Below are 23,554 nucleotides of genomic sequence, written 5' to 3'. Positions count from 1 at the left end.
CCTCATTCATAAAAGTCCCTTCATCTTATGCATGTGTATTCGGAACCATTTGGAATCCACCAGGTGAAAAGCAGATGGACGGCTTAGATTGATACTTTCACCCAGCCATGTCATCTCTCTTTGCACCTATCATCTTTTAATTAGATTGGGTATGCTCTCTTTGCACACTAGGTCCAGAGCCAATGAAAAATCAAAACATTCCTACATGTAATGATCATTTTAACATGCTTCTAAATGACTAAATGAGCGTGTAGTGCCTTTTCTATGGCGCTAGACTGGGATGCAATCTGCGTCGTCATCTATCCCTGATATGCTCTGGCAGTGTTATTGGATGGTGAACATGAACGTCAACATGCAACGCTTGCACTTGTTTATAACAATCCAGGCCAAGAAAAAGGGGGAATGTAACATCAGATCACCTGGGAAGGACAAACAATCATAGTCCCTCAGGTCGAAGTGGGTCCCATGTTCCATCACTATTGGATAAAAACCCACCCTTCCTCCTTTAAATACAAGTGCAAAAACCTACATGAATGCCTTTTTCATTCTCATCAATCAAATTTTTTGATCATAGTATATTCAGTTTAACTGAACCTGTACAGAAAAATAGTGGCCGAAGAGAAAATAGTAATCAAATTATACACAGATCAATAATCAGCCATCCCTCCATCGCCACGCATTTCATTGCTACTATGGTGAAACAGCAGTTAGGCAGAAGCCGGGGAAAAAACAATAATAAAAGAATTGTGATTTTATATGGTCAGAGCTCTTGCTGCTTCAGTGAAACTCGGTAACCGTCTTCTCAAAATGCGACTGGCCATTCCCAAACGGGAAGCGGGATGGATGATGAAGGATGCCATGTCAGTGTTTTAGAGCGAAAGCTCAGACTGACAGTGAACAAATGAATTTGCATGTGTATTGATGCCAGGCCCTATTGTTCTTGTTTGATCTTCGTAGTATTATTGGATGCCGCCTTCTCGATCAACTCTTGTATGGTGATAGTAGCATCCTTCAAGAAACAAAACCATGCAATCCTCAGATTCATTAACAGTACTATAGAGGGTCCAGTTTGGGCCTGACAGTTGTGGGACCCACAGTGCCAGCTCAGCTGGCAATGCCCTCCCCCCAACGACAGTTGGGAGTTCTTGGCAATTCCTGTCCAAACTGGCTCACCAAATCAACAATGAGGGAGATACTAGCGCTTTCTCTTACCTTCAACTTCTTTCTCAAGTTTTCCTCTTCTTTGTCACGCCGATTCCTCTCTTCTGAAAATATATCAATGAGAGCTTCCTGCTCTCTGTTTGCCTCCTCCAGCTTCCGCTCCCATTCACGCATCTAGTCATTTGGAAAACAATAATACTCGTAAGATAAATAGTAGCATATCCAAACTGGTACACAGTTGACAAATTTGTACATTTAATACAAAACTGACACATGTTTGATGAAATTCCCTTCCCATAAAACTAAGTCGGCCTTGATAAAAGCTGGTGAATATTCATGTTTTCAAGCATCATACTAAGACGACATATCATGCAATGCTATGTAGCCTATTACAGACCCGATATATGTCAGGAATGAAACTGGGCTGCCTCAACTGGCCCAGCCCAGTTTGGGGAGGGTTGTGGGAGGAACACAAGTTTTTAAGGCCCTACTTGGGATCAACCTGAGCTTTGCATAAGGCCCAACAACTAGCCTTTGCCCAGTTTTCAGCACCAACAGGCCCAGCCTGGCCCGAGCATGGTTCCTTAGACTAGATGCCGAGCTAGACCAGTTAGCAATCCAGATTGCAAATGAGGCATGAAACAGATTGTGCAATCCAGATCAAAACTAGGCATGAAACAGATTGTGCAACCCAGATTCACTCCTATTCTGAGAATCTGGGTTTAGAAGCTCAGTCGAGCCTAATCTTTATACTTGATATGTACAAAAGAGTATTTTGTAACATAGTGAATAAATGATGCAACAGCGATGTGAACCCCACAAGAAAGGGGTGTGAGGGAAGCCTAACTTAGTGAAGCCTGCATTGTAATGAGAAAGCCCAGAAAAAGTTAACAAGACATTATCAGTATCTTGAAATCAACACAGGGAAAAGGTGACAAAGCCCTCATGGTGTGGAGAATGGCATCTGACTTACTTGAGCCTCAAGCGTTTTAGCCCTGTCTCTTTCAAACTGCAACTCCACTGACATCGATTCCTCCAATTTACATAATCTACAAAAAAGGGAGGGGAAGTTGAAGAAGCAGCAGATTTTCATAAATAGGATGGACAAGTTCAAAGGTACAGCAACAAAATAACCCAGTTCAGTAACTGAGCATCACGTGACAAAATAACTACCTCTCTTTTAATTCATGATTTTCTTCTTCCAACTGCCTCATATGGGAAGCAATGGAGCTTCCACGATCAGTTCCACTTCCATTACATTGAGCATCAACTGGCTGCCAGTTACACAAATGGGTGTGAAACAACTTTTTTGGACCACAATACATGAATGGACATATTAGCATTATGTTGGTTGATTGATAATTGTAAAATAGGATCATGCAAAAGCTCCCATGTGATGAGAATAAAAAACACCACAAAAATATTCTAGTCATGGGTGATTTGAATAAAACCACAAAACTACTAGAGCGTCTTGCTCAAAGACAATTGAGCCATTAAGTGGTAGAGACAGGTCAAATATTTCCAACTTGACCTAAAGGATATCTCTATATTCCAACCTCTCCATTTATTATTATTATTATTACTAAGTAAAAAAGATCAATTTGGCAGGGATGTGTTTATGGGTCATGCGGCGTTTAAACAGGCATAAGGCAAGATGAGCTCCCTTGACTCTTGAGATTCTGGCAAGTTCGGTCAAACCAAAAACTGCCGTCAGCGACTCTGAGGGTATTTCATTAATTGAGTTCATCTCTGTGACTTTGTTTTGAAAACCTTCCTTTGAAAGGCATAACTTGAAACTACCTTCAAGTGTGCCGTCCCTGTAGCAATCCCATCAGTTCCTCCTTTTGAAGCATCTTGGTGTCCTTTTTCTATGGAGTCCGAGTATGAAGGGGAAGGCCCAGGTGCATTAGAGCTATCTTTCTGGGAAGATTTCTGAGCAGCAGATGCGTTATGGACACTGGAGCCATTTGCTAGTGTGTCATGAGCGAGGTGGTGAATTTCATAGTCACTCGCATCCTCTTCAGGTAGCAATCTTTTAGGAACCCTTGATGGTGGAGAAACAGTTATTCTCTTTCCAAACTTTGACGTGGCCTTCCCATTTTCTGCACCACTGGAAACATGCCCATTTACACCCTTACCATCACTTCTTTTGTATCTTTTGTAGATCCAGCGTGACTGAGACTTGTCAGTATCTGGAAGCTGAACTGTATCTTGTGACCGGATTGAAAGGGGAGCCACACTACGTGACGAAGTATCGTCCCTCGCTTTCCGAGATGATTGCTGAGGAAGACGCTCAGGTGAAGTCTCTGTAATATAAATTAGAAGGCAATTTCAGAGATGAATCATGCAAAGAAAGCAATAGATGAATAAATAAATGATGACTTCACGCCCATAAGACTACTAAAAAAAATTACACAAAATCTTCACTAATTTCAAACTTAGACAAGCAATTTGGAGAAAATACATGAACCATGATGTCGTCTAAATGACAAAAGGACTATATGTTAGATACCTTTAGCTGAATAACCATCTATAAGCTTCTTACTACGACGAGGTGCATAGCCAATCTTGTGGCAGTTTGTGGACCTGAAATGATTTATAACATTCATCATAGTAGAAAAATAAATTTCATGCACAGAAGTAGGGCCGTCAATGGACCAGGCAGGGCATGGGTTTAACTTTTGGGCCCATGGGCCAGGCTCTTAGGCTCGACAAACAAATCAGCCAGCCAAACCAGAGGGCCAGGAAAAGGGGGCGGACCAAAGTTCAGGAATAAAATTTAAATGCGACTGGCTATCAAAGCCCAGATGTTGACATCCCTACATAAAAGCATCAGTTACTAAGAGAGATGATGAGAGCAAACCAGTATGTTTTCTGCATCTGAATCAGTCTTGTCTCAAGTCGCTGAAGCACAAGTGTGCGTTCAAAGCCTTGTTTATCATGAGCTGGTTCAACAAAATTTGCCTCCAATACTCCTTAAAGAAATGCATTGGATGAGAACCAAAGAGTCAGTCAGCCAGCTACTCAGTGTAGGAGCAAAACAGCCAAAAATATGAAAACCTACCTATTACTCCTCGACCATCACTTCCTGCAGCATTCCAAAGTCTCCAGAATGGCTGATAAAAAACATAAAAAGAATAGCATGTAAATACAGTTCATAAAATAAAGAAAGATGGTATTAGTACATGATTCACCATCCTAAAACAAACTTGTTAGACATGCAAATACAAATAATTATTAATGGCCCTGGATCATTTAATATTTTGTATATATTGAGCATGCTTCTAATGAACTGGGTTTCATGGAAAATTTTAACTGTGAGCAGTTACACTTATGTAAGCTTGTAGCTTAACATGTGTCACATCCAAACAAGTATGCGCTTTTTTCTTGTGGGCTCTTTGGCAGGAGAGAATATAAGAATCTTTAGCAAGTGCAGCTATACTGAATCATTGAAGCGAGGCATTACTTCAATGATCAGCAACAGTTCCCTTATTAGTCCCGAGTCCAGGGGCTGCTCTTCAACTGAGGTCATGCGTATTTGGGTCACGGTCTAATCCTCTTAATGGGGCAGCACCTGCTTGTGGTCTGTGGATCTCTGTTTCGATGCCATTGGTTTGGCTGATGTATGTATTCTGTTTTTAATGTCCTTTGTGGAGTAAGTGATTATAGGGTCACTAGCTTTCGGTTTGTGATGATCATGTTTCTTCTTAGTTCAATAAAATATCACCACCATTCAAGAAATAATATTTATTTGCTTTTGAAAAATAAAAAAGAATTTACATTTGATGCTATGGGCTACTGAAAACAAATGTCAGCCTTGGGCATGTTGGGATTCGTGGGATTCAAGGGAAAAACAATAATTTAGCAATGATTATTTCCGTGAGAACTACTGAAACGTGGAGTCCAAGATCAAAGTTCTTGTTTGGATGGTAAGTAGAAATCCCATATTCCTCTCACCAAAGTCACCTAATTTATTGTACCAAAAATTCAAGTTGTAGGAAAGTGTAATGATTGCTTGATGGAATCTACCCTTTCCTTTGCTATCCAAACAACTCAATTTGTCACATGAAAAGAAAAACCCTTTTCCTTTTCTACTGTTTGGTATGGAATCCATATTTCGAAACATAGCCTTAAGGATTATATTCACTTCATCCGCATCTGGTCTTAAACCCTAATAATAATATGGTGCTACCAGTCACCAATCTCTGCATCAAGGATACATTCTACTGCATTGCATTTGCCTCGACCCCATAACATATCATGCAGTCTGCACTGCAGTTGCAACATGAGGCTGAAAGACTTACGATTAAGAACAAAGTAATCCAAGTCACAAAGCTACAATCGCTTGAATGCACCAATCTTTTTTTTATTACCTTTTTTTGTATTACAGCAGAAGGGGTTGCTCACATGCACTAGGAGAAGATGGTTATAAAATAGACAAACTCCCAGCAAGATGTTGTAAGTTTAATTTCAATGGGAGTTCTACTGGGAATATGGACAATCAAGCATAAAGGGTGTATTGAGAAATGACGATCAAAAGATTAAAATGCTTTCTCGGTTCCAGTGGGCTAGATCGATTCAAATGAAGAAGCTCAGCCTCTGTGGGAAGGCTTGTGCATCTTTGCTTTGCCCTTTTGGAGTGATGAGGATGGCTAATTCGGTGTGGTCAGAGATAGGGATAAGTCATTGCTGGTCCATTTCTTGATTTGGTTTGGTGTCATCCCTTAGGGAGGATATTTGTCTCAGAGGTCTCACACTGCACTAATCAGATCAAGTGGTGGATATAGGATTTCTATTGAGAGAACATGGCAATCTAGTGCGCCGCCACATTACCACGGGAATGAAGGAGAAGCAAGAGTTGCAGTCAAATTAGAGTTCTCTAGGTTGAAGGCCTACAAATAGAAGTCAAGCGATTCCCAACCATGCAAACTACCTTTCATTATTGATAAAATTCTGAACTTGGGAACTGGATTCAACACTTACAGAGATTAATTATGTAGTTGACTCTCTTTTAACAAAGTGGTGTTGACAATTGAGAGGTCGCTTTTTACCTTAGTTGCATTAGTCGCGGAAAGCAGGTGCAGTTTGGGTGCTGGATTGAGGTAGCGTTTGTTTCATAATGTTAGAAAGCTTAAAAGCCTAGGAAGTAGGAGCAGCAGTATGTATTCAAAGTGGGAGAGGCAGCTTGTATCAGAACCTTGCATCTAAACAGATGAATCCATGCCTCTTTCATGATGTAAATCAGTAAATCTCTCGAGTTCGCTTATAAGTAAAGAACAGCTCAACCCATTTTTGGACACATCGTCATTCTTTTCAAATATCCACCACAAGTTCTGAAAGAGGAACTGCTAATTGTGAATACTATTCTCTAGTATCTGTCTCAAAGGAAATCCATGTTCAAACAGTAAAAGAGAGAACCGCATTTATGTGTTTTCTTTTTCTAATCAATGAATATATCTTTTTACTTGTTTGACTTAGATGTCCCATATTTCTCAAAAACATGCCTACATAGTACTTTCCAAAAAAAAAAAAAAGATAATGCCAATGTGCCATATATAGTTCACTTTGGTAATTTTAATTGGAAGTAAAAGACCCCAAAGCAAACCTTAATAAGTCGATTCTTGTGATAAACGTTGAACCCTTGAACATCAATATGATCCCTTGCATCCTTTACAAACCCAATTTTCACAACAGCAACCATCTGATTATAAACAATAGGATGCAATAAGAGTATTAGGCACGAGCAACTCAAACACGAATCAATATTTAAAATAGAATGGTCGATCTGGAAAGTTTTACATTTGTGTCTTTTGGGACCCCATCGCCGCCTGGTTGGGGTCTGTACGTAACCTCTTGTACTAGCATCATATCATTCACAGTATTGTGGTGCTCAACATCTTTGCCACGCAAAATTATTCGGAAGCGAGATGGAAGCTTGAGATAGAGAATCGCTGCATAACTCTGCAGAGGTTGAGATGATTTGGGAGGATTAAAATCAGAACTGAGGAACAACATTTAACTGCCAAAATTTACTTAAAGAGTCACGTACAAGAAAACTCTAAAGTTGCAGAACTCATTCCCCTAGAATTCTTTAGGCATATACACAGCAAGGAAATTATAGATGTCACACTATCAGAAAATCTTGACATTGAGATAGCAACAAAATTTAATATATATATATATATATACACAGTTCAATGTGTGACATACTTTCATCTAAAAACCTGTATGCACAAACTAAAGAAGCATGACAAAGGCATGACCATACACCAGTGTGCTTACATCACAAGCAGCTATCTTCCATGCTACAGCCAATTCTCACGCACCAAATGGAAGAGGAATCATCATCATCCCCTAAGCCTTATCCCAACTAATTGGGGTCAGCTACATAAATCCTTTTTCTGCCATTCCAGACTATCATGCCATATCATTCGGATTCATGTTGGAACTTTGGGCATTAAGTTTAATGTCGGCTGTCAACGTGACGCAATCGTCCTCCTTTATCTGGGCTGGGGACTGGCAATGAGAGAATAAAACTCCCACAGGTGCAATGTAATGGACTATTACATTGATTGATTACAATCAAGCACCATCTCACAGTCTATGACATTGGTTAATTACAATTTTAAAATAATAATACTACGAAAGAAAGAAAGAAAGAAAAGAGCTGATTACAGTCCAACAGGAGAGCAACGATCACATATATCCAGCATCATGCAGCACCATCTTTCCCTCAATGTGTCACGTATACAGCATCAAAGTGCAAGAGGAGAGCCCAGCCATTAAGATCATGTGGCATGAGAATCAAACCGATCCCCTCATCAGGTGGGAAACACCACAAAAAATTATAGACAGCTGAACAACTTACAGGTGGCCCACCTGATGAGTGAACCAGCCTGATCGTGCCAGGTAATCTTTGTGAGGGTTCCCACCTGTTGCAAGCATCAGCTGTTCTACACATGTGACACCGTGGGAGGAAAGCGGTGTAGCATGGTGAGCTTATCATGCTGTGGTTGTATGTGATATTGTGATCATTCTACATAATCCAGTGGGTAAAGGACAATACATGGACAAGCAAGCAGGATAACAAATGGATGCTCAAAATGCAAAACATTAAAAACATGTATCCAAAATAGAGATAGTAGGTTTTGTCCAACAAATGAAATGAACATCCCACTACAATCGGGATAAAAGATTTTCAACCACAATAGGTGCCTTGGGGCACACAAGGCAAGGAACATGTAAGTATGCAAGATGAACACACATGTAATCGCGTGCTGATGAATGTAAGATGTTTGATTTCTTTTCATCACATATTAAATGGAGCAATTGAACAATTCTGGTTCATTAAGCAACCTTAATAAGTAAAATGCCTGTTCTGGATAAGATAACCAGCTATATGACACCTAAGCCATGGGAATGGCCATGTGGGTTTACTGTCAGACTTGCTTGAGACAAATATATAAAGGCAGAGAGACAGTTTTATGTCACTTAATGCAAATGGGGTATATTTTAGTTGATATCAAGCAGCAACCCAGGCCAAACTGGCATTGGTGGTGTTTCAACAAAATAATTCACACAGCCTAGCTGGTATTTGGGCATTACAAAAGTAAACGATCTTGTGCTGTTTAAACATTTTTTCCAAGTCCTTGTTGATGCAGATAGATCTGTTCTCGTAGGAAGAAGAATAGAGAATGGAGATAGACTAGAGTTCGAAGAATTTAAGGAATTAGGGTTTTCACCCAACACAAATCTTTTCCCTAATCTAACTACAAAAACTTCAGTTTTACTATATATATAATCAGTATTTGGCAGTACAGCATCTAGACATCAACTATATATAAAAATCCAAAAAGAAAGACCTAGACGTATTACCAAAGAGGGAAAAAAAAGACCCCTCATATTTTATATAATTTAGAGATACTATAACTCCAAAAGACACAAGCTTCCCATTTAAACAATCAAGTTATGAAGCTAACTTGAAACTCTTGCCTAAATAACTAGCCAATCTTTTAGGCCTTGAGACCTCAACCAACTGTGCGTTGTGGCCCATTTTAAAAACCATAGCACTTGAAATAACAATAATACGCACCATGCCTCGTTTCTGTGTCAAGACTTTAATTTCTCTTTAAACACAAATATCTGAGTCCTATTTATATAAATGAAGCCCTAAAGTATCACTTCCTTTGGCTCTTTCAATTGCAACTACCATGTGGAATTGAATTCCAAAAGGGGACAAGTAATAAAACAACCATAAGACCTTTCAAATAAATAAATAAAATAACGGTAAGAGAGTCAAAACCAAGTGGAAAAATAATACCAGATGCAACACAAATACTTTGAGAGTGTCTTGTACACTTTAAATAGAAGCAGCAGATAGGATATGATAGAGACAGAAAATCTAGTTATTAACTTACAAGATGGAGAGGTCAAATAGGATAGAAAGCAAAGAGAATATATAATAAAGCAGAACAATGAAATGTCATAAGATACCCTTAATGAATGTCGATATGTCAAGAAGTGCCTGGAGTTCGGGAATTGTGCTGCCATTTGTATCTTCTTCTCGTCACGGTTGACGCCTCTAAGTTGAATGTCCTGTCATTTCAAATAAGAGAAGTAAACTTTATTTATATAGTCAAAAATACATCTATCAAGTGAAAAGCAATTGTATCACTAAAAATAATACGCAGCAACAAACCAACCGATTTTCCATGTACAAATGAGCACAAGGACCATGAAGAACTTACATATCGATCAGCACCAAAATCAAGTTCCAGCTCTCGTTGGTCATCCTCCCAGAGATTGTAAATAACTATGCGTGTACCCTGATCATTCATTGAGCTAAACTGCAGAAATAGTGTGTTAGATTTAGTTTTAATTAAAAATATTTTTTTTAAAAAAAATTAAAAAAACATCAACAGAAATAATATCAACTTATTTTTAAGTAAAGGCAAAAATCTAAGGCCATCATGGTTACAAAAAATCATCTTTGGCATATCAAATTGATGTTCAAACATAGTTACAACTACAACAGGGAAAAAAATAGTTGTGTTACCTGTAGAAGAAGATCTTCTATACTTAAATAAGGGGACCACTGAATTATTGTTTCTGCATTTCTATTCCAATCATCCAGAGATGAACGTATCAACTTTCTCCAAGCTTTTCCTTCTTTCTCATAATCAATCTTTAACATTTCAAAACAAACAACCAAAGAGTACAAAATTAAGCCTCTGAATAAACATACGATTAGAGAAAAACAGAACTAGATACTAGATGACAAAAGACAGATCATCTTTCCAAGTTTGGATTGTAGCAAGAATTTATAGACAATGCAAAGTGGAGATGTTCAACAGTTAAACATTCACTTAAGAGAGCCTCAAAGCATTAGTATTCATGAACATGGATCCTTCAAAACGGATAAATTTAATCTTCAAGAGCTCAAGTCCATACTCATGTAAGCAGGAAATGCAGTTCAGTGCTTGCCTTGCAAATTTGCAATCGTAGTCAAATGATGAACCTAAAAAGTTAAAAGTTATTAGTAACTTAAATCATCATCATCTAAGCTTTATCCCAATTGCTTGGGGTCGCTACATGAATCCCATTTCGCCATTCCACTCTATCAAGGGCCTTACCTTCAGTTAGACCATAGGTCATCAGGTCTTTTCTTATTACCTCCATCCGCATCCTTTTGGACCTTCCCCATGCCCTTTTAACACCATCCTTGTACCAACTCACTCCTGATCAACACAATTCTTGGTCTCTGCTGTACATGGCAGAACCACCTAAGTCTACTTTCCCTCATCCTCTCTCTCATTTATCAGTAATGTAGATGTTTAATATAAAGTTCAAGAAACTGAATTCAAGCATATGCAACACTTCATTATGAGTAAATTCTTCAACAACGAAAAAATGGAGGCAAGCTTGAGGGTCAGGAGTGGGAGAGTTTCGGCTTGACAAAAGCAATTCACATGACAAAAAGAAAATGGGAAAGACTAATGAAAGCTTTGAGGAGAATACATTTGGACACCTATCTCAAAAATGCCCAACATTCAGCACTTTTTGACACTAGGACACTTTATACGTACAGATTTTGAAGTATTGAATCATGTGACATGTCTAGAAGTGTCCAGGTGCTGGCAAAGAAAAAATCCAAAAAGTATTAACTGTCAACATGAAATTGGTGTTGCCAGTGGGTCCCACCTGAAAAACGAATTGGATCCAGCATACATTTGGCAAGCTGACACATACTTTGACCGAACTCAAGTATGTTCACCATTGGTTCCACCACCTAATAAATGGCTTGGATCCATCACATAGTACCATGTCGGCATGTGTCCTATGTAGCATGCCTCTGTGTGTGTGATGTGGCAAAGGGGGACAGATGGATGTGTGGGAATGGGAGTTGGAGAGATGGTGGAGCCAACACCTAAATTTCAAGACAACTACAAAAATGACCCCTTCAAGCACCATTCACATAAAAGTTGTATGATCCTGAAAAAATTTAATATGAAAGGCCATTTTTGGAAAATTTGCAACCCAAGTATTTCCATTATGGAGAATAGATATGAATCCCCTTTATCTTTCACTAGCGATACGATCCAATGAGTGGAGAATGAGTTTAGCTCAAACCCATACAGAAATTCATTTACTACCCAATTGATATGAATCCCCTTTACAAGTTTTAGAGATTTGTAGTGGTTTAGTAATTTATTACCCAATTGATGCCAAAAATAAAAATAAAAAATCATGCATTTGTATGTGAAAATGAAACACATAACATATATAGCACTAGTTTATGACTCTACAAAGGAAAACAAAACCTCCTTTTGCAAACAACAAGGAGGAAAGAATAGCCTCAAACATACTGTCTGTCGTGCATTGGCCCATAACAGTTCACATCAGGCAAATTAGACAATTCCATGTGAATTTTAGGGATGACAGAACTCACCAACATATGGTAATTGTATCCACTGATACCTATATATCAACTGACAGTGACACACTATGTATCTGCCAATATTTTGTACCATGACTGTGACAGACACATCTCTCATAGAGATGGCAATAGGCCAAGCTGATCAGTTGGGTTTCAGGTCCCAGCCCGAAATGGCCATCTTGTGCTCATAATATAGGTCATGTCGGGATCGGCCTGAATTTAGAGCCCCATTAACAAATGGCCCAACCCAAGCTAGGCTATGCCAAATCATATATTAAAGCCCAACCCGAGACTGCAACTTGCTCCTTATGATGTTAATGAGCAGGCTGGGCCTGAAATTGAAGGTATGCTTGCTAAATGGGCCATGCCCAGACCTGACTTCTTCTTCTTTTGGCTCAATTAGTAAGCAGATCAGATTCTGGCTGACCTTCACCTGACCCAAACCTGCTGGCCCATAGCCAACCCTAAATGATTATCCAGTCGGTTCACTTTCATTCAACATAAATATAGCAATAAGCCTGCTGGAAAAGAATGCTGAACACAATTCAGAAGCATCAAAGAAGCATGCAACAACAATACCTAAAACTGTTCTTACCATGGGAACTACAATATCTTCCTTCCGAGTGCTCCTCAAAAATGTGTAGGATAGCATTCCAATGCTCTGTGTAGGTCTAAATGCCAGTATCCAAGAAATATTCAGTTGCTTTCAATGGTAAAACAAAGCAAAACATAACAGAGCAAATGCAATCAATAAAAAGACAGATTAAAAGTAGAAGACCAATAATCATCTGGTTTTGTTAAAAAATACAAGCACTTCTCTAATCAATGCTAAAAAAATCTACATTTTTTATTAGTACCTGAGTTACTATTCATATTTAAAAAATGGTCTGGAGATGGCAAAAAAAAAGAAAAAAGAGAGAGAGAGGATATCCAGAATTTCGAAATTGATGCCATGCATGCAAACATTTATGCTCCAGATATTGAGTAAGAAAACCAGCTCCCCCAAACAAATTAGGAAATAAAATCGAAGGATACATTTCATCTTGAAAATGCCCCAAAATTCAAAACATGCCCAACGGAACTGATTTTATGCATGAATCTATAGTTCAAGACTACAAACAGATTAGGCATACCTCAATTAATAGTTTCATATATATATATATAAGAATAAAAAAAATCAGCAAAATGGTCAGAAGTGGAAAAAAAAAATGGTAAGATCAACCAAATCAGCCTAATCAAACAGAAATCAAGATTTTTGGTCCTATTACATTGACAAACAACAAAAATCAGAAGGAAATTTTTTATATAAAAAAAGTGACGATGAGCTGCCTCTTTTCTTGACTTTCCCAAAATGACCAACTCCACATTGATTCATTGAATCCCGCGGCCCATATCTCGTGTTTTGATCTCCAAATAGGCTTAGTTCTAGTGGAAATGTGCTCAGCCATCCCAAAGTCAAAATCAAGAAGGGGAAAAAAAAAAAAAGTGATTTTTTTTTTATATAAAAAAGGCCCTCTTTGTAGGATGTCAAGTTTTGGGTCAATATGGGGATCTGTGTCAGTGCTGATACGGCCCTTAATTTTCCAGATGGCTGTTTCAGGCATGTATGATGTATCAGACCAGGTAATACGGGTCCAATACAGCTGCATCAGCCGATCCGATGCCATGCCTTGTTTTTGTTTTTCTCAATGTGGACAGGATCCCACTTCTGCCAACTTGCCCCTCATATGACAGGAGGTCCGAGAGGAATGGCATCAAACTAGCTATAGACCCGGGGCTGCACCCCTTGGCCTGTAAATTGAAATTAGTCACAAGGAATCCATGCCACTCAAACATAGAGTAAGACACAGATTTAATAAACTCTTGAAATCCTTCACAACATGGAAAATGATGGATAAATGACAAAAATGCAATTAAATGAATGTTTAAATATTACAATGTAATAGCTACCTTGTAGTGACAATAATCTTATGAAATTATAAATCTAGAAGTCTAGGAAGGTTGGGATGCAAGGAGATATACAACTCACCAAGAGATCAGCAACAAAGAAAAACAGGTCCTCTAGAGACAACCCAACAAAACAAGGAAAGACCAAACTCATGAATTGGTGTGATGTTGAAACTCTAATGAATGAAACATACATGACGTAATCCATCCATCCTTTTGGACAAGACAAGTCAAAGCATGATTTGCAACGATACGTTAGTAACTGTAAACGCACTGTAACATAGGTACTCTGAGACATTTGTATATCATTTGCAAAATGCCAACCTTTTGCCATCTTTTCCTCGACAGCGAGAGAACACAATCACATCGGCTCCAAGTCTCATGGTGCTTGTCTTAAAACCATTTCCATCTGAGAAAGAACACAAAATAAATAAATAAATGGAAAAAAGGAAAGACAATAAAAGCCATTTTAAATGGAAGCTTCTGGAACTCAGAAATTAATATCAAGACTTTGGACTTCTTTTATCTTGCAAGAAGTGATGGCTCACATTGTCCAATAGTATTCGCTAACTTGCTTTTTGCAGAATATCCAAGAGACATGCATTGACGCATTTTATCTGGACCCATTCCACCACCATTATCTGCAAGTACCCAGTCAAACAGAATATTTCGCTAAGCACAAAGAATGCTACATATGTTAGAACAAACACTAGTAAGCAATTTGAAGAAAATAGCCTGGTGCCATGGTGCATTCAGTGACCATCCCTTCCGAAATAGATGGTGAAGAAATCATAAGATCAATTCCTACAAAGAGGTAAGAGGTCTAAGCAAAACATAACAATCCACTCCATACCTTCAATCAGCAGCATTTTGCTCCCATCCTTATTATTTTCTAACATATCTAAGTTAACATATGTAGCTCCATTGCATACCTGACAAGAAAAGGGATGTCTAGGTGACTACAAGCTAAGGATATCAGCAGCACTTGATCAAACATAGAGAATTGCAAATACCTCGTCCAAAGAGTTATCCAAAAGCTCAGCAAAAGCTGTGGAAACAGAATGCCAAGAAATAAAGTTAACTACCCAAAATGGCTACCCCTTTGACTGAATCTAAAGTTCAATGTAATTCTTCAAGGAAAAAAAAAAGCTTTGTAGGAAAAAGAAAAGATAAAAACGATTTGTGATGATTGTACAAGGTAAATTTACCTCCAAGAGCCCACTTGTGGCTGGTTGCATTTGAATGTAGAAACCTTGGGTGGACCCTAACATGATCCATTCCGGCTGCAGAAAATAAAAATAGCATCCTGCAGTATCAGTGACACTGCCAAGTACAGCAATAACAATGCCATCTGTGAAACTGCACATGGTAACTACTGAAGTTGCCACAGTAGCCACATAGTGTAAAGGAACTCCAAACCAACAGAAAAGAAAAGGACCTGTTGGGAGAAAACCATCCACGAAAATTCATTGTTTATCTTTGCCATAAAAATCACAATATTATGAGTGCCAACAGTAACACTAGACACCATTAACCTTGAGCTCTCAATGTTTGTGCAGATTTCATACAACCCATTGAGAAAAACCTGGATGCCATGCCCAACTTTATCATTGGTTTTTTTTTTTTTTTGAAGATATATCACCGATATTGCAGTCGTCATCGTCGTCATCGTCATCATCTAAGCCTTATCACAACTAATTGGGTCAGCCACAGGAATCCTGTTCCGCAATTCCACTCTTTTATTTTCCAGTAGCTTTTATTTTTAGCTGCAGTATATATTTTATTTTCATCAGCAACAAAAGAGAATCGATTTTCCCAAGCCAGGAGATGAGAAAACCATTGGATGGTTTGGACCAAAACCATGTATTGATTGAATCCATAAAGGTTAAAGAAATAGAAGAAAAACCCTAAAATTTTCGGAAAGTCGAATGTTGTAATTGACCCGACCGACTTCAATCGATTGATCGAAGATGGTCATCGATCAATCAAACAGGTCAATTCTTGTCCAACAATCAGAAGTTTTAATTTGAGAATTCACTCAATTGAACGGAGTCAAGTTCGATCGATCAAGGAGATCCTCGAGCGGTCTCGATCGATCGGGGGTATCAACCGAAGATGGTGAAATTTGTCCAGCAACCAAATTGAATTAAATTTGGTCCTTACCAATCGATCGATGAATAGGGTTCGATCGATCGATGAATAGGGTTCAATCGATCGAAGATTACCAAAAGTGTCCAGAGACTTGAGATGTAAAATTCAAATTTCCTCGATCTGTGATCAATTGACCAAAGGGATCGATCGAGAGCCTTCGAGCTGGCTCGATCGATCGACCGAATTGATCGACAACTTCCCGTGTTGTTTTTCAAATTTCAAACTAAGATATTTAAACAAGGGTGGGCTCCACTGGATGGAATAGATGAATTGAATTAGTGATTGTTTAAACTATTTTAATAGGGATTCGGATTCTAGGTTCAAAACTATTTGATTGTTTGGCGGATTTAGTTCTACCAAGAACAGGTGAGTGAATCCCAACATGACTCATATATGTACAATTAAGATAAATGCTATGATTGTTATGATTGTTATGTTGTCGTGTTACCATGTTAAGACGATCTTTGCGTATGATTCATGCTTTGAACAAATAGTAATGTGAATTGAACGTGGACATGTAAAATCCTTACAATCATAAATTCATTGTTTCCTCTCGTACCAAGAGATGTATATAACGATTGAGTATGTCGATGCGTATTGCATTAAGCATGCATTACATGCATCCATAACACTCCTGCATTGATTCCTAGAGGCCCGCTCTAGATGACTACATGCACACCCCGTGCCTGGATTCCTGGGGGATCTCCTGGTTGATTCGTTACTGAATGCCCACATTTAATGGAAGCCAACTCATGGATTGGATGTGGGCCTTACCCATGCCTACCTACGGTAGAACCCAGATGCCCACATTTAGTGGAAGCTTACTCATGGAGTAGATGCGGGCCTTGCCCATGCCTACCTACAGTAGAAGCATGCTAGGTGCAGAAGCGGGTTGACAGAAGTTCAACCCAAGCAAGTGGACGATCATCCCACTTGACATACATTGCATGACATTCTTGCATACATGTTCATACCTGCATATACATATATTGGACGTTGCTTGTGCATCTTATTTGTGTTGTGTATGAACCATGATAGGTTCACTCACTAGCTTGGCCAGCTAACGTTGTCGGATGACAACCGTATAGAGGTGAACGAGACAGTAAATCCGAACCAAGTGCCGAAGAATGAGGCCCGTTTGGCGGATGAAACACAGGGCCAATGGTTGTATCTAATAAAAGATGAGCTCGTTGCGTTGAATGGATGAATTCTTTATAGGATTGACTGTTAGATGATTAAGCTTCCTTATTATAACTACTGATGTTTAGGTCGATTTGGAACTGTTAATAAACATGATTATGTTGAACGGTACTTGAGATTATAGATGAATAAAGTCCCAAATGGGTGGATGTAGTGGAATTTTATGTTTAATTATGTGATCGCAAATATGAAGAATATGGTGATGGGAAAGTATGTGATTGTATGAGTCAGTGTGAACTTAGAATACATTAAATTATGCCTCCCCAACAACTGTATGATGAGTGGAATCATGCACACTTGGTGTACAAGTCATGGATTATAACTCGGGTATGAGGGTGCACACTTTGTATCCGAATTACAGAGTGTGACAATATTGTTGTTGGTGTTCTCTATGGAGTAAATCATCATAAGGACATAAATCCATTGACTGAGAAGTAATCAACCAAACAAATCATATGTTTCATTGTAACATGGAAAACTGATTATAAAGCTAAGTGAGCATCTCCTCTCAAAGATAAAATGAAAAAATACTACCTCGACAGCAGGCTGAGTAAAAACCCATTTGCAATTGGGCGGCAAACATCCAGCAACTCTAAGCTTCCAAGCATTGTTCCCAATAAAGGAAGTGGAAGACTAGGACAAAAAAGCCCTACAGCTACAAAGAGTATCCCATTGCCAATGAATCTTCTCAACTCAAGTCTTTTGAGAAAGAATTTGGACCACTAACGCTAAAGTAACATTGAGGTTGCCAAACACTTCTTCCTCTTTTTCTTTTTGTTTAGAAAAAGGATTTTCACTAAAATCAGACACAAACAAACAAAGAATACAACGCAACAAGGGAACAAGCCACACAACCCAACAACAGCACAACACCCTAACTCATCTAGAGGGGGAAAAAAAAAACCCTCATTTGAAGACCTCCCCCAAACAGTAATGTATCCCCTAACTCTCTTAATTACTTGGGAAGTGGACTCCAACTTGCCATTAGAACTTACAAGTCATATTGATTCTTACCCTCCATACTGAACACAAAACCACTAAAGAAACCCAAATACTACAATGATAGTCTTAATTCCACAATAACTGGAAAAAAAAAAAAAAATTTGAATGGGACAGTGATCCAAAATTTCCTCTATGAAATACATAGATTTGCATGGGAAGGCGCCATCTCCACTGAGCCATGAAACCATTCAAACCAAGTAAAATACAAATCTCATGGAGATCAGCTCATGCTACCACTATGCATGGGTCCTCAACCCTGATCTAGACCAAGTAAACCTTTACCACCCTACTTCCATGATTATATTTGCTCTTCACACACCCACTAGTCCCAGTTAGCAACAAGATCCCATTAAATTCAAACCTGAAAACCCTGAAAGATGTGGGCAATTCAGCAAGAAAATCAACCTCCACAAGGGTCTCGTAGTGTAGTGGTAGCGTACGCTACGTAGCATAGCGTAACTGTAGCGCTACGTAGTGTACTAAATAGCGTAAATCCACCGTAGTGTACACTACATGGGTCATATCATACATTGGAACTACATAGCATGTAGCTTACGCTACACTGTAATTTTTATTATTTTATTTTTTTAGTATTTTTTAATGTTTTCTTAGTATCTAATGTTGAGGAATGTGATACTTGTATTGCATTTAATAGTTTTAGTTTGTAAAATTTTTATTTATTTTCATACTTATGACTTGTGGCTTTAAATAGACATTACTAATTAAAGTGGTTTGCTTAGAAAGTTATTGATGTGATAATTATTTGCATTTGGTTTATATATGTGGATTGGCTTTTGATAAATGATAATTAATAACTTGTTTGAACATGCTTACACTTCAAAAAATAAATCATCTTTTAGGCATTTTTATTTTATTTTTTCCATTTTTCTTATTATTTATCATATTTTTCTAGTTTTGAATTAAAAATTAGAAGTATTGTGTAGCTTTATGCTACACGCTACGGAGGGCTGACCACTACACAACATGCTACCACTATTTAAAACACTGGCCAAAAGCCCTAAGCATTGGATCAGGAACAAAGCTGAAGAAATGAAAGTCATAGCCTAATATCTCCAAAATGTTGCAAAAGCCATCCGAACTAATTAGTCCAAAAGACACCAACATGCACAATCATAGACCTCCCTCATGTGAATTTGGACAACAAGCACTTGAGCAACTTTCTTATGGATGCTTTGGGTAGAGAAGAAGTTGTGCTTCTTGGACACCATTTTCTAAGTAGGAAATCAAGGTGGGGGTGGACGCTTTGGGTAGAGACAAGGCACTAGGACTGGACGGATTTCCCATGGCAATCATTTAGGTGTTCTACGAGATGAAGGGTGATTTAATAGACTTTATTGTTAAGTTTTTCGACAAAGGTCTTCTTTCGTCAAAGTTGGATGCATCTTTCATAGCTATAATCCTGAATAAGGATGATGATGATAGCTTGAGGGATTTTAGGCTTATCAACCTTATTGGAGGTCCTTAAGGAATATTAGTTGTTGGCTTTCAAATTTCGCACAGTTCTCTCATACATTATATCCAATGTCCAAGAAGCGTTCACAGTAGGAAGACAAATTTTGGAGAGCAGCTTAATTGCTGACAAAATGCATCTATTCGTGTCATAGGTAAAGGTAAAAGGGGAATCATTTGTAAACTTGACATTGAGAAAGTGTACAATCATATTGATTGAGATTTCCTTGATTACATGCTATGTAGGTTGAGATGTGGGCAGAGATGGAGAAGGTGGAAACAAGAATGCATTCAGTCGGCCAAGTTCTTGGTTCTGGTTAATGAATTTCCTAAAAGCTTTTTCAAGGCATCAAGAGGGATCAGCAAGGGGATCCGCTATCGCTTCTTTTGTTTGAGGTGGTAGTAGAAGCCCAAACCAATATGCAAAATAAAGGATTGTTGGTGGGTCTCATTAGTGAGTTCAATGTGGATAAAGCAGCGCTTCAAGTCTCCTGACTTCATTTCGTCGATGATAACATTCTATTTTGTGATGTGAAAGAAGCCAAGGTGGATAATTTGATAAAGATTATCAAGTGTTTCGAGGTAGTGTCAAGCCTGAAGTGAACATTCTCAAATGTGAGATGTTGGGTGTTGGTACATCTAAAGAGGTGGAGAAGCTTGCAGCGGTGTTTAGTTATGCAAGGGTGTTTCCTTCTTCGTACCTCGACCTTACTTTATTAGGATGAGGTTATTGAAAGAGTTGAAAGGAAATTTTCAAGGTGGAGAAAACGACATCTCTCATTGGGAGGAAGATTGGTGTTAATAAAAGCAACATTATTGAACTTACCTCTTTGAGTTATGCCCCTCATTACATGCCCAAAGCCCGTGTTGGACAGGATAGAGAAGCTAGGGTGTGACTTTTTTATGGCATGGAGCAGAAGAGAAGCATAAACTTCATATGTTTAAGTGGGATGAGATGCATGTCTTATAGGGAGGGGGGTGCAAGCATAAGGAAGTTGATAGTTATATGAATTCAATGTTACTAGGTAAATGGTTATGGAGATTTGGTACAAAGGGTTGTTTATGAAAAAAGGTGAAAGCAAGGAAGTATGGTACTAAGGTATAAAGGAGGGGGAAAGGTGGACAAGAAAGATTCATCTTTTTTAAGGCCTCGGCATTGTAGAAGATATTTATCAGGATGGGGAACAAGTTCGAGGAGAAGATTGAATTCTCTTTAGGAGATGGAAAGAGGATTCGCTATTGGGATCACGATGATTTCCAAGGTTAGCTAAATTATTCTCAGTGCTATTCAATTTTAGGTAATGGGATAGTGTGCTCTCCACCATGTCAAAGGAATTTGTCAAAAGGAGAAAAGGTTGAGCTCATTAATATGTTGGAGCGGCGTCATAGTATTTGTTCTTCTTTGGGTGTTAGGGATGCATTGGTGTGGAATAAAGACAAGTCTGGTCCATTCTCGGTTAGCTTGGGAGATCTTCAAGAGAGCATAATGGGCACATTGCTTTCATTTGGCACTATGAGGCTCCCCCAAAGGTAGCAATTTTTGCACGGTTGTTGGGAAGGAATAAGGTACTCACAGTTGATAATCTTTAGATGAGGAAGACAGTAGTAATATTTAATGCCAGCATGTTGTGTATGCAAAATAAGGAATTTGTTGATCATCTCTTTATTCAACGTCACTTTGTAAATGAGTTATGGGAGAGGTTCTTGGTGATCTTCGACGTGTCAAGCATTGTGCCAGGTTACATTGAGAGTTTCTTTCTGTCTTGGCAGGGGGATGGGGATTTGAAGGAAAGGGAGGATGCTTTGGAGACTATCCTTATTGGCAGGCATTTGGGCATTATGGGGAGAGGAATAATTGGTGCTTTCGTAATCGTAGTGGGCTGGTTTCAGAGGTGTTTAGAAGGGCAAAATCGAATGGAATGGGCTGGGCCTCAAATATTAAGACTCTTGCTGAATTTCTCCTCTCATTTTTATCTTGGTCTGCCCTCTAATTTGCCTTTGGTTGTTCTTTGGCCTTTGTTTTTCTTTTATAATAAAATTGTTACAGAAAAAAAAAAAAAGAGTTTCCCAAGCCTATAATCCAATTGGCAACTGGTAATGCATGTTCACTCTCCAGAACAATCACAAATTCACAATTATATTCACCCCGTCATAATGATACCATAAAACGACGATGAAACAAAGGGATAAGTTCAAATCAAGATTTCGGGAAGCCATTGCAACTGTGGTTACCCAAAAAAAAAAAAAAAGTTATAATAGTAGTAATAGATAAGAACAGCAGCACAATTGCCCACCCATTCTGAAAGCGACAAGATGAATTACCAAACACATAAATTCAAAAAAAAAAAAAAAAAAAAAAAAAAACAGAGTAAAAGAACATTGGCGAAGAATGCAGGAGAGCCATTATGTGATCTAGTACATTGTGCAGTTCCTACTCATGCACACAACCACCATGCACATGGCAACTTGCAAGTTGCATTCACCCACAGAAAAACGAATTAAAAATTCAACGAAAGGTTTTTAAAAAAAAAATCATAAAAGGGGGAAATTTCGGAATTACCGGAAATGGATTTGGTCTCCTTGACAGGATCCCCCTCGTAATCCCCTGCCTTCCAGAACTGCTTGCAGGCCTGGGCGACCGCTGGCGGAGCCCGCGAGATCGGCTCCGCCTCAAGCAGCGGGAGGTCCTCGTCGGAGGGGAGCGGGTCGAGGAATCCGAGCGGCAAATCATCGAATTTCTGCTTCTTGTACGGGCCGCCTTCCTCGCCGTCCGAAACCCTCGATCTTTTGTATGCGGAATCCGGACCGTCCAAATCATCGTCGTCGGAATCGCTATCGCTGCTGCTGGTGCTAAGATCGATTACAGGGAGGGCGTTCGAGGGGTTTGACGATGGTGGAGTGGCATGGGCTGTAAATTCCACAGGTTCAAGGGGTTCTTGTTTGACGAAGGATTCCATCGCGCAGAGAGAGAGAGGGAGGGACGAACGGAGATTTTGAGAGCGGTTTGCGGAGACTTCTTATGTGGAGAGACGGTGTTCAAAGAGGTTGCTCAAATACATCTATCTGTATTGGAATATGATACGTCGGGGCTTTGTCTTTGATCTGGATAGTCTTCCAATGATCCAGACCGTTTATATGACGAGTCCCACTTTGATAAAAGGCCCGGATTATTTCAACCCTTTGATAATCTGGCTTTATAGCTTTGAAAATGAACGGTAATTATAACTTTGAGAAATCAATTGGTTGAAATATTCAAATCTGGGTATTTTTTCGAGGATCGCCCGTACAGGCAGAGCCCTATCAAATCAACGGTTTATATCAATCAAAAAGACCTAAACCAACAGCTATGTATCTTGTTGTATACGTCGGTATGTATTCGAGCACGTGTAGGTGATACGTTGAAAACCTCGTACACGTTTGTCGAGGCGGAAGCGGATTGCATGGTTGGCCTTTGACGTCATCAAGTGGGCCCCACCATGCTGTATTTGTCATATCCAATTTGTCCATTCATTTTTCGTGATCATTTTAGGGCATGACCATGAAAATGAAGAAGCTTCATAGATCAAGTGGACCACACCACGAAAAGCAGTGGGGATTGAACATCTACCCCAAATCTTCTCGGGGGCCACGGAATTTTTGGATCAAATGATATTTGTTTTTCCCTGAATCCACGTAATTTTTACCTTA

At 38.9% G+C, this 23,554-nt stretch overlaps 1 protein-coding gene across 1 annotated transcript; it reads right to left on the bottom strand.

Annotated features, from left to right (window-relative positions):
* Positions 1 to 405: 405 nt before the first annotated feature.
* Positions 406 to 23,096, bottom strand: LOC131239388 (protein MICRORCHIDIA 7-like). Its single transcript, XM_058237080.1, has 20 exons — positions 22,428 to 23,096; positions 15,253 to 15,327; positions 15,058 to 15,092; positions 14,898 to 14,976; positions 14,593 to 14,685; positions 14,369 to 14,453; positions 12,693 to 12,768; positions 10,217 to 10,345; positions 9,909 to 10,007; positions 9,655 to 9,756; positions 6,961 to 7,122; positions 6,767 to 6,862; positions 4,226 to 4,277; positions 4,025 to 4,136; positions 3,674 to 3,747; positions 2,962 to 3,467; positions 2,335 to 2,435; positions 2,135 to 2,210; positions 1,213 to 1,335; positions 406 to 1,009 (listed from the first exon to the last, which is right to left on the bottom strand). Exons 1-20 carry the CDS (start codon positions 22,822 to 22,824, stop codon positions 932 to 934), a joined length of 2,550 nt encoding a protein of 849 aa, XP_058093063.1. The 5' UTR covers positions 22,825 to 23,096; the 3' UTR covers positions 406 to 931.
* Positions 23,097 to 23,554: the final 458 nt, after the last annotated feature.

This window comes from Magnolia sinica, chromosome 3 (genome assembly GCF_029962835.1).
Source record: "Magnolia sinica isolate HGM2019 chromosome 3, MsV1, whole genome shotgun sequence".
Lineage (NCBI taxonomy): Eukaryota > Viridiplantae > Streptophyta > Magnoliopsida > Magnoliales > Magnoliaceae > Magnolia > Magnolia sinica.
The sequence above is the reverse complement of the archived record's forward strand: the minus strand, read 5'-3'. Positions and strand labels throughout refer to the sequence as shown.